At 60.7% G+C, this 12046-nt stretch overlaps 1 protein-coding gene across 1 annotated transcript in view; it reads right to left on the reverse strand.

The window, feature by feature from the left end:
- LOC104055025 (uncharacterized) overlaps positions 1-11237 on the reverse strand; it is a 33670-nt gene extending 22433 nt beyond the window's left edge. The window contains exons 1-3 of the mRNA XM_054057908.1: positions 11102-11237; positions 5813-5918; positions 794-907 (exon numbers count right to left, since the gene is read on the reverse strand). Of these exons, the coding sequence (XP_053913883.1) occupies positions 794-907; positions 5813-5918; positions 11102-11122 (241 nt within the window). The 5' untranslated portion in view covers positions 11123-11237. The remainder of the gene's footprint in view (positions 1-793; positions 908-5812; positions 5919-11101) is intronic.
- Between the last annotated feature and the right edge of the window lie 809 nt (positions 11238-12046).

The raw sequence follows: 12046 nt of genomic DNA on the forward strand, positions 1-12046 counted from the left end.
ATGGCACCAAAGTGGCCCAGAACAGCCACAAACGGGTCCCAAATGGCACCAAAGTGGCCCAGAACGGCCACAAACGGGTCCCAAATGGCACCAAAGTGGCCCAGAATGGCCACAAACGGGTCCCAAATGGCACCAAAGTGGCCCAGAACGGCCACACACGGGTCCCAAATGGCACCAAAGTGGCCCAGAACGGCCACAAAGTGGTCCCAAATGGCACCAAAGTGGCCCAGAATGGCCACAAACGGGTCCCAAATGGCACCAAAGTGGCCCAGAACGGCCACAAACGGGTCCCAAATGGCACCAAAGTGGCCCAGAACGGCCACAAACGGGTCCCAAATGGCACCAAAGTGGCCCAGAATGGCCACAAACGGGTCCCAAATGGCACCAAAGTGGCCCAGACGGCCACAAACGGGTCCCAAATGGCACCAAAGTGGCCCAGAATGACCACAAAGTGGTCCCAAATGGCACCAAAGTGGCCCAGAATGGACACAAACGGGTCCCAAATGGCACCAAAGTGGCCCAGAATGGCCACAAACGGGTCCCAAATGGCACCAAAGTGGCCCAGAACGGCCACAAACGGGTCCCAAATGGCACCAAAGTGGCCCAGAATGGCCACAAACGGGTCCCAAATGGCACCAAAGTGGCCCAGAAGGGCCACAAATGGGTCCCAAATGGCACCAAAGTGGCCCAGAATGACCACGAACTGTCCCAGGATGGTCTTTGGCCACAGGAACAACCCCTCCGGCCACGTCCGCTCTCCCACCGCCTCCGTCGGGCCGCGGGGGTAACTCACCCGCGCAGGGGCTGACGAGGCTCTTGCTGTCCTCCTGCATCCGTTGGCCGTCCGCGTACGGCTCCTCCGTCTGCTTAATCCCAAACAAACCGCCGGGCTTGAAGAACCTGTAGCCTACGGAGGAAGGCGAGAAGAGTTGGTCACCACCAACCACCACACCCGGCAACGCACACGCCCGGCACCGACACGGTTCCGCTGGAGGTCACGGAATCATGGGAGGGTTTGGGTTGGAAGGGACCTCAAAGATCACTCAGTTCCGGCCAGGACCACCTCCCACCGGATCAGGGGCTCCAAGACCCATCCAACGTGGCCTTCAACACCTCCAGGGATGGGATCTGGGGGTTCTCGTTAGTGTTAAGTCATGGAATCATAAACTTGTTTGGGTTGGAAGGGATCTCAAAGGCCATCTTGATCCAAGTCTTTGTCTTGGAAGGGAGCTGGAACACCTCCCACCGGATGAGGGGCTCCAAGAACCATCCAACGTGGCCTTCAACACCTCCAGGGATGGGATCTGGGGGTTCTGGGTGATGGTAAGTGAGAAACATGGAATGGGTTGGGCTGGAAGGGACCTCAAAGCCCATCCAGTTCCACCCCCTGCCATGGGCAGGGACACCTCCCACTGGCTCAGGAGCTCCAAGAACCATCCAACGTGGCCTTCAACACCTCCAGGGATGGGGCAGCCACAGCTTCTCTGGGCAACCGTTCCAGGGCCTCCTCACCCTCCCAGGAGAACATTTCTTCCTAAGATCTCATCTCAATGTCTCCTCTTTCAGCTCCAAACCATTCCTCTCATCCTGTCCATGCACTCCCTGATCCTGAGCTCCATCCCAGCTTTCCTGGAGCTCCTTCAGGTTCTGGAAGGTCACTCTAAGGTCTCCTCGGAGCCTTCTCTTCTCCTGAACAACCCCAACTCTCTCAGCCTGTCCTCCCAGTAGAGGTTCTGCACCCCTCACATCATCCTTGGAGTCTCCTCTGGACCCGTTCCAACAGCTCCATCTCCTTCTTCTGGTGAGGATTCCAGAATTGGTCCCAATCCTCCAGATGAGGTCTTCCAAGAGCGGAGTAGAAGGTCAGAATCCCCTCCGTCCCTGCTGGCCACGCTGCTCTGGATGCAGCCCAGGACACGGGTGGTTTCTGGGCTGGGAGCTCACGTTGGGGCTCCTGTGGAGCTTCTCCTCCCCAGCACCCCAAGTCCTTCTCCTCAAGGTTCTCCCAACCCATTCTCCACTCAGCCTGGATTGAACCCACAAACTGCCTCCACCCAAGCGCAGGACTTGGGCCTCGTTGACCCTCAGGAGGTTCTCCAGGAGGAGGCGTGAGGAGGTTGACCTTCAGGAGGTTCTCCAGGAGGAGGAGGCCTCAGGAGGTTGACCTTCAGGAGGTTCTCCAGGAGGAGGCCTCAGGAGGTTCTCCAGGAGGAGGCCTGAGGAGGTTCTCCAGGAGGAGGCCTCAGGAGGTTGACCTTCAGGAGGTTCTCCAGGAGGAGGAGGCCTCAGGAGGTTGACCCTCAGGAGGTTCTCCAGGAGGAGGCCTCAGGAGGTTGACCCTCAAGAGGTTCTCCAGGAGGAGGCCTCAGGAGGTTGACCCTCAAGAGGTTCTCCAGGAGGTTGACCCTCAGGAGGTTGACCCTCAGGAGGTTCTTCAGGAGGTTGACCCTCAGGAGGTTCTCCAGGAGGTTGACCCTCAGGAGGTTGACCCTCAGGAGGTTCTCCAGGAGGTTGACCCTCAGGAGGTTGACCCTCAGGAGCTTCTCCAGCTCCGCTTCTCCGGCCCATCCACCTCCCGCTGGATGTCCTCCCATCCTTCTGCCATCACAACCTCACCGCTCAGCTCGGGGTCATCTCCAAACCTCCTGAGGGTGCTCTGATGGACAATTAACGAAGCCTGGAGACGCCTCCATCTCTTTGAAGCTTCTCCTGCTCGAGGTGCAATGAAAGATGAAAGGAAACCCCAACACCGGGTCCTCCTCCAGGGGAGGTGAAAGGTGGAATGGAAACCGTTCCTTGGAAGGCTCTTCCTCCCATGGTCTTTCTCGGTCTCCTTCGATCCCCGCAAAAGGCTTTTAGGATCGGATTCCAAAGGCGACCGCAGAAATGCCGTTAATTCCAAACTGCACCTCCCAAGGAGAAGACAAAGCTCCGTCTTTAGCGGAGGAACCTCTCAGCAGAGCGGCGGAAGGAACGTCCCCAGGGTGGGAATTCATGGAATGAGGTGGTTTGGATGAGACCTCAAAGGTCATCCGGTTCCACCCCCTGTGATGGGCTTGGACACCTCCCACCGGATCAGAGGCTCCAAGGCCCATCCAACGTGGCCTTCAACACCTCCAGGGATGGAATCTGGGGGTTGTGGGTGATGGTAAGTGAGAAACATGGAATGGTTTGGGTTGGAAAGGACCTCAAAGCCCATCCAGTTCCACCCCATGATGGGCAGGGACACCTCCCACTGGATCAGGGGCTCCAAACCCATCCAACGTGGCCTTCACCACCTCCAGGGATGTGGTAACCACTGCGTGTCTCCGGACAACCCATTCCAGGGCCTCTCCACCCTCCCAGGAGAACATTTCTCCCCAAGATCTCATCTCAATCTCCTTCTCTTTCAGCTTCAAACCGTTCCCCTCATCCTCTCTCTGCTCTCCATGATCCAGAGCTCCATCCCAGCGTTCCTGGAGTTCCTTTCAGTCCTGGAAGGTCACTCTAAGGTCTCCTTCCATGGAACCTTCTCTTCTCCAGGCTGAACCACCCCAACCCTCTCAGCCTGGCCTGGATCCATGGGATGAAGCCCAATGGGATGGGGTTCAACCTCAGCTCCTGCACTTGGGACACAACCACCTCGTGTGGCTCCGGACTTGGGAAGAGCGGCCGAAAAGCTGCGCGGAGGAGAAGGACCCGGGGGAAGATGGTTGACAGTGGACAGCAGGAGTGGCCCAGGTGGCCAAGAAGGCCACCACCATCCTGGCTTGGATCAGCCCTGGGGTGGCCACAGGAGAAGGGAAGGGATTGTCCCTCTGGACTCGGCGCCGGTGAGGCCACACCTCGAATCCTGGGGGCAGTTTTGGGTCCCTCACTCCAAGAAAGACCTTGAGGAGCATCTGGAGAACGTCCGGAGAAGGGACCGGAGCTGAGGAAGGGGCTGGAGAACATCTGGAGAAGGGAATGGAGCTGAGGAAGGGGCTGGAGAACATCTGGAGAAGGGAATGGAGCTGAGGAAGGGGCTGGAGAACACCTGGAGAAGGAGATGGAGCTGAGGAAGGAGCTGGAGAACATCTGGAGAAGGGACCGGAGCTGAGGAAGGGGCTGGAGAACATCTGGAGAAGGGAATGGAGCTGAGGAAGGGGCTGGAGAACATCTGGAGAAGGGAATGGAGCTGAGGAAGGGGCTGGAGAACATCTGGAGAAGGGAACGGAGCTGAGGAAGGGGCTGGAGAACATCTGGAGAAGGAGATGGAGCTGAGGAAGGAGCTGGAGAACATCTGGAGAAGGGACCGGAGCTGAGGAAGGGGCTGGAGAACATCTGGAGAAGGGAACGGAGCTGAGGAAGGGGCTGGAGAACATCTGGAGAAGGGAACGGAGCTGAGGAAGGGGCTGGAGAACATCTGGAGAAGGGAACGGAGCTGAGGAAGGGGCTGGAGAACATCTGGAGAAGGGAATGGAGCTGAGGAAGGGGCTGGAGAACATCCGGAGAAGGGAATGGAGCTGAGGAAGGAGCTGGAGAACATCCGGAGAAGGGAACGGAGCTGAGGAAGGGGCTGGAGAACATCTGGAGAAGGGAGTGGAGCTGAGGAAGGGGCTGGAGAACATCTGGAGAAGGGAACGGAGCTGAGGAAGGGGCTGGAGAACATCTGGAGAAGGGACCGGAGCTGTAGAAGGGGCTGGAGAACATCTGGAGAAGGGAACGGAGCTGAGGAAGGGGCTGGAGAACATCTGGAGAAGGGACCGGAGCTGAGGAAGGGGCTGGAGAACATCTGGAGAAGGGACCGGAGCTGAGGAAGGGGCTGGAGAACATCTGGAGAAGGGAACGGAGCTGAGGAAGGGGTTGGAGAACATCTGGAGAAGGGACCGGAGCTGAGGAAGGGGCCGGAGAACATCTGGAGAAGGGAATGGAGCTGAGGAAGGGGCTGGAGAACATCTGGAGAAGGGAACGGAGCTGAGGAAGGGGTTGGAGAACATCTGGAGAAGGGAATGGAGCTGAGGAAGGGTCTGGAGAACGTCTGGAGAGGGGAATGGAGCTGAGGAAGGGGCTGGAGAACATCTGGAGAAGGGAATGGAGCTGAGGAAGGGGCTGGAGAACATCTGGAGAAGGGACCGGAGCTGAGGAAGGGGCTGGAGAACACCTGGAGAAGGGACAGGAGTTGAGGAAGGGGCTGGAGAACATCTGGAGAAGGGAATGGAGCTGAGGAAGGGGCTGGAGAACATCTGGAGAAGGGAACGGAGCTGAGGAAGGGGCTGGAGAACATCTGGAGAAGGGAATGGAGCTGAGGAAGGGGCGGGAGAACATCTGGAGAAGGGACCGGAGCTGAGGAAGGGGCTGGAGAACATCTGGAGAAGGGAACGGAGCTGAGGAAGGGGCTGGAGAACATCTGGAGAAGGGAACGGAGCTGAGGAAGGGGCCGGAGAACATCTGGAGAAGGGACCGGAGCTGAGGAAGGGGCTGGAGAACATCTGGAGAAGGGAATGGAGCTGAGGAAGGGGTTGGAGAACATCTGGAGAAGGGACCGGAGCTGAGGAAGGGGTTGGAGAACATCTGGAGAAGGGAACGGAGCTGAGGAAGGGGTTGGAGAACATCTGGAGAAGGGACCGGAGCTGAGGAAGGGGCTGGAGAACATCCGGAGAAGGGAATGGAGCTGAGGAAGGAGCTGGAGAACATCTGGAGAAGGGAATGGAGCTGAGGAAAGGGCTGGAGAACATCTGGAGAAGGGAATGGAGCTGAGGAAGGGGCTGGAGAACATCTGGAGAAGGGAACAGAGCTGAGGAAGGGGCTGGAGAACATCTGGAGAAGGGACCAGAGCTGAGGACACAATCACCTGTGCAGGGATCCGTCGGAATCTCTGCGCCGACACCACCCGGATCGTGTCCCGGCCTCGGCTCCTCGTTCATCCTCGGGTACGGGAGAAGGTTGAGGGCGTGAGGCTGTTCGGGAAGAGAGGAGAAGAGCGTTAGGACATCTCCGGTGCCGCTTCGGCGTTGTTTCTTGGAGGGGTTTTTTATGGACAATAGGAACGGCGGAAAGGGGAATCGTCCGCACGGCCTCAATCAAATCCTTGGGTTGAGTTTTGGATCCTTCACTCCAAGAAGGACCTTAAAGGGGTCGGAGCGCATCCGGAGAAGGGAACGGAGCTGCGGAAAGGTTGGAGAACAAAGGGTTATGAGGAGGACACGAAGGACCTGGAGAAGAAGAGGTTGAAGGGAGACCTCATGGCTCTCCGGAAAGGACGTTGCGGTGAGGTGGGCGCCGCGCTCTTCTCCCAAGGGATGGGATGAGAGGAAATGGCCTCGAGTTGGACGTTTCAATTGGATATTAGGAAATATTCCGTCAGGGAAAGGCTTCTCCACCCCCGGCAGAGGTTCCTCGGGGCGGCGGTGGTGGAGTCTCTCCATCCCTGAAGGGCTTCAAACCCTGGAGGTGGCGCTTGTGGTGACGGTTCAAGGGCGGCGTTGGGTTCCTGCTTGGATTCCATGATCTTAAAGACCTTTTCCAAGCCAAACGCTGCCGGGAGCCGACGGATGGGTGGATGGTGGCCTTCCAGAGCTCTTCCAGAGGGCCACGAGAAGGAAAGGAACCGGAAGCGATGGGAAAGGGCTCCAACACCGCATGGTTGGGTTTCCACCTCGGCGCCAGCGTCGCTTGGCAGAGGCGCTCCCGGAGGGACGGCGCCCAAACTCCCCCCTTTCCCAAAGGCTGTGATCCCCCAAACCCTCCGGAGGATCCGTAGAGGGAATCCGGAGCCGCCGGAGCTGCTCCGGAGGAGCTCAGCACCACCATCTCCCCAACTTCCCAACCGCCATCCCTCTTTCCGCCCCTCCGCCCTCTTCGCCCGATGGCTCCGGCGCCGCCGTCGCTTCCAGAGCCGCCGCTTTACATGGAAAAAAGTGGGAAAAATCACTCTCCGAGGGTCCTCAGCTCCTAAAAACCCCCTCCCCACAACCAATCCCCCCTCTGCGCCCCAAAATGTCTCCGGGTGGAAGCGGCGCCGCGGCCCCAAACGCGATCCCTCCATTCCCAAAGTCCCGTTTTTCCCGGCTGCGCTCCCCCAAACCCTCCGGAGGATCCGTAGAGGGAATCCGGAGCCGCCGGAGCTGCTCCGGAGGAGCTCAGCACCACCATCTCCCCAACTTCCCAACCGCCATCCCTCTTTCCGCCCCTCCGCCCTCTTCGCCCGATGGCTCCGGCGCCGCCGTCGCTTCCAGAGCCGCCGCTTTACATGGAAAAAAGTGGGAAAAATCACTCTCCGAGGGTCCTCAGCTCCTAAAAACCCCCTCCCCACAACCAATCCCCCCTCTGCGCCCCAAAATGTCTCCGGGTGGAAGCGGCGCCGCGGCCCCAAACGCGATCCCTCCATTCCCAAAGTCCCGTTTTTCCCGGCTGCGCTCCCCCAAACCCTCCGGAGGATCCGTAGAGGGAATCCGGAGCCGCCGGAGCTGCTCCGGAGGAGCTCAGCACCACCATCTCCCCAACTTCCCAACCGCCATCCCTCTTTCCGCCCCTCCGCCCTCTTCGCCCGATGGCTCCGGCGCCGCCGGCGCTTCCAGAACCGCCGCTTTACATGGAAAAAAGTGGGAAAAGACCCTCTCCGAGGATCCTCAGCTCCTAAAAACGCCCTCCCCACAACCAATCCCCCCTCTGCGCCCCAAAATGTCTCCGGGTGGAAGCGGCGCCGCGGCCCCAAACGCGATCCCTCCATTCCCAAAGTCCCGTTTTTCCCGGCTGCGCTCCCCCAAACCCTCCGGAGGATCCGTAGAGGGAATCCGGAGCCGCCGGAGCTGCTCCGGAGGAGCTCAGCACCACCATCTCCCCAACTTCCCAACCGCCATCCCTCTTTCCGCCCCTCCGCCCTCTTCGCCCGATGGCTCCGGCGCTGCCGGCGCTTCCAGAACCACCGCTTTACATGGAAAAAAGTGGGAAAAACCCCTCTCCGAAGATCCTCAGCTCCTAAAAACCCCCTCCCCACAACCAATCCCCCCTCTGCGCCCCAAAATGTCTCCGGGTGGAAGCGGCGCCGCGGCCCCAAACGCGATCCCTCCATTCCCAAACTCCTGTTTTTCCCGGCTGCGCTCCCCCAAACCCTCCGGAGGATCCGTAGAGGGAATCCGGAGCCGCCGGAGCTGCTCCGGAGGAGCTCAGCACCACCATCTCCCCAACTTCCCAACCGCCATCCCTCTTTCCGCCCCTCCGCCCTCTTCGCCCGATGGCTCCGGCGCCGCCGGCGCTTCCAGAACCGCCACTTTACATGGAAAAAAGTGGGAAAAGACCCTCTCCGAAGATCCTCAGCTCCTAAAAACCCCCTCCCCACAACCAATCCCCCCTCTGCGCCCCAAAATGTCTCCGGGTGGAAGCGGCGCCGCGGCCCCAAACGCGATCCCTCCATTCCCAAACTCCTGTTTTTCCCGGCTGCGCTCCCCCAAACCCTCCGGAGGATCCGTAGAGGGAATCCGGAGCCGCCGGAGCTGCTCCGGAGGAGCTCAGCACCACCATCTCCCCAACTTCCCAACCGCCATCCCTCTTTCCGCCCCTCCGCCCTCTTCGCCCGATGGCTCCGGCGCCGCCGGCGCTTCCAGAACCGCCACTTTACATGGAAAAAAGTGGGAAAAGACCCTCTCCGAAGATCCTCAGCTCCTAAAAACCCCCTCCCCACAACCAATCCCCCCTCTGCGCCCCAAAATGTCTCCGGGTGGAAGCGGCGCCGCAGCCCCTACGGTGATCCCTCCATTCCCAAAGTCCCGTTTTTCCCGGCTGCGCTCCCCGAAACCCTCCGGAGGATCCGTAGAGGGAATCCGGAGCCGCCGGAGCTGCTCCGGAGGAGCTCAGCACCACCATCTCCCCAACTTCCCAACCGCCATCCCTCTTTCCCCCCCTCCGCCCTCTTCGCCCGATGGCTCCGGCGCCGCCGTCGCTTCCAGAACCGCCGCTTTACATGGAAAAAAGTGGGAAAAGACCCCTCTCCGAGGATCCTCAGCTCCTAAAAAACCCCTCCCCAGAACCAATCCCCCCTCTGCGCCCCAAAATGTCTCCGGGTGGAAGCGGCGCCGCGGCCCCAAACGCGATCCCTCCGTTCCCAAAGTCCCGTTTTTCCCGGCTGCGCTCCCCGAAACCCTCCGGAGGATCCATAGAGGGAATCCGGAGCCACCGGAGCTGCTCCGGAGGAGCTCAGCACCACCATCTCCCCAACTTCCCAACCGCCATCCCTCTTTCCGCCCCTCCGCCCTCTTCGCCCGATGGCTCCGGCGCCGCCGTCGCTTCCAGAACCACCACTTTACATGGAAAAAAGTGGGAAAAACCACTCTCCGAGGATCCTCAGCTCCTAAAAACCCCCTCCCCAGAACCAATCCCCCCTCTGCGCCCCAAAACGTCTCCGGGTGGAAGCGGCGCCGCAGCCCCAAATATGATCCCTCCATTCCCAAAGTCCCGTTTTTCCCAGCTGCGCTCCCCCAAACCCTCCGGAGGATCCGTAGAGGGAATCCGGAGCCTCCGGAGCTGCTCCCGAGGAGCTCAGCACCACCATCTCCCCAACTTCCCAACCGCCATCCCTCTTTCCGCCCCTCCGCCCTCTTCGCCCGATGGCTCCGGCGCCGCCGGCGCTTCCAGAACCGCCGCTTTACATGGAAAAAAGTGGGAAAAACCCCTCTCCGAAGATCCTCAGCTCCTAAAAACCCCCTCCCCACAACCAATCCCCCCTCTGCGCCCCAAAATGTCTCCGGGTAGAAGCGGCGCCGCGGCCCCTACTGTGATCCCTCCATTCCCAAAGTCCCGTTTTTCCCGGCTGCGCTCCCCGAAACCCTCCGGAGGATCCATAGAGGGAATCCGGAGCCGCCGGAGCTGCTCCGGAGGAGCTCAGCACCACCATCTCCCCAACTTCCCAACCGCCATCCCTCTTTCCGCCCCTCCGCCCTCTTCGCCCGATGGCTCCGGCGCCGCCGTCCCTTCCAGAACCACCGCTTTACATGGAAAAATAGGGGATAAAACCCCTCTCCGAGGATCCTCAGCTCCTAAAAACCCCCTCCCCACAACCAATCCCCCCTCTGCGCCCCAAAATGTCTCCGGGTGGAAGCGGCGCCGCAGCCCCTACTGTGATCCCTCCATTCCCAAAGTCCCGTTTTTCCCGGCTGCGCTCCCCCAAACCCTCCGGAGGATCCGTAGAGGGAATCCGGAGCCACCGGAGCTGCTCCCGAGGAGCTCAGCACCACCATCTCCCCAACTTCCCAACCGCCATCCCTCTTTCCGCCCCTCCGCCCTCTTGGCCGGGAGCAGCCGCTGCGTCCGCCCGATGGCTCCGGCACCGCCGTCACTTCCAGAGCCGCCGCTTTACATGGAAAAATAGGGGATAAAACCCCTCTCCGAGGATCCTCAGCTCCTAAAAACCCCCTCCCCAGAACCAATCCCCCCTCTGCGCCCCAAAATGTCTCCGGGTGGAAGCGGCGCCGCGGCCCCAAACGCGATCCCTCCATTCCCAAACTCCCGTTTTCCCGGCTGCGCTCCCCCAAACCCTCCGGAGGATCCGTAGAGGGAATCCGGAGCCGCCGGAGCTGCTCCCGAGGAGCTCAGCACCACCATCTCCCCAACTTCCCAACCGCCATCCCTCTTTCCGCCCCTCCGCCCTCTTCGCCCGATGGCTCCGGCGCCGCCGTCGCTTCCAGAACCAACACTTTACATGGAAAAAAGTGGGAAAAGACCCTCTCCGAGGATCCTCAGCTCCTAAAAACCCCCTCCCCAGAACCAATCCCCCCTCTGCGCCCCAAAACGTCTCCGGGTGGAAGCGGCGCCGCGGCCCCAAACGCGATCCCTCCATTCCCAAAGTCCCGTTTTTCCCGGCTGCGCTCCCCCAAACCCTCCGGAGGATCCGTAGAGGGAATCCGGAGCCGCCGGAGCTGCTCCGGAGGAGCTCAGCACCACCATCTCCCCAACTTCCCAACCGCCATCCCTCTTTCCGCCCCTCCGCCCTCTTCGCCCGATGGCTCCGGCGCCGCCGTCACTTCCAGAACCACCGCTTTACATGGAAAAATAGGGGATAAAACCCCTCTCCGAAGACCCTCAGCTCTTGAGAACCCCTCCCTGCGCCCCAAAATGTCTCCGGATGGAAGCGGCGCCGCTTGCGTACCTGCGGCCCTCCTGCGGCCATGGCTCCGGCCAACTGCAAAGCGAAGACATCGGCTCCCGGCAGAGCGCGCGGCGTAGGGCTCCGTCGTCCTCCTTCGCTTTCCGCCACGGTCGCTGCCTTCCTTCGCCCTCCGCTTCCTCCAAATGGCTGCGACGCCGCGGCGCAACGCGGCGAGGATGCCACCGCTTCTCCAGCCGCTCTGCGGGCGTCCACCGCCGCCTCCTCCTCCACCTCCTCCTCCTCCTCGGAGTTCTTTTAGGCCCCAGGGAAGGCTCCGAGGCCCAACGCCGGCGCCGATTCCTCCTGTTTACGCCGAAGCGCGGATGGGATTTGTAGTCGGCGGCGAGAGAGGCCCTACCGAGGCACGGCTGCAGCTGCGCAACCGCGGCTCCCGACGGCGGCGAGGGGGACGCACGGCGGCCGAGCCACGACGCAGCCAGCGGGGAACGGCGGAGGAGCAGCCGTGCGCCGTCCTGCAGGGAAAAAACGCAGCCCTGAGCGATCCTGCAGGGCAAAAGTGCAGCTCTGAGTGATCCTGTGCAGCAAAAACGCAGCCCTGAGGGATCCTGTGCAGCAAAAACGCAGCCCTGAGGGATCCTGTGCAGCAAAAACGCAGCCCTGAGGGATCCTGCAGGGAAAAAGTGCAGCTCTGAGGGATCCTGTGCAGCACAAACGCAGCCCTGAGCGATCCTGTGCAGCAAAAACACAGCCCTGAGGGATCCTGTGCAGCAAAAACGCAGCCCTGAGGGATCCTGCATGGCAAAAACACAGCTCTGAGGGATCCTGTGCAGCAAAAACGCAGCCCTGAGGGATCCTGTGCAGCAAAAACACAGCCCTGAGGGATCCTGTGCAGCAAAAACGCAGCCCTGAGGGATCCTGTGCAGCAAAAACACAGCCCTGAGGGATCCTGTGCAGCAAAAACACAGCCCTGAGGGATCCTGTGCA

The sequence above is a fragment of the Cuculus canorus genome, chromosome 2, assembly GCF_017976375.1.
Source record: "Cuculus canorus isolate bCucCan1 chromosome 2, bCucCan1.pri, whole genome shotgun sequence".
Lineage (NCBI taxonomy): Eukaryota > Metazoa > Chordata > Aves > Cuculiformes > Cuculidae > Cuculus > Cuculus canorus.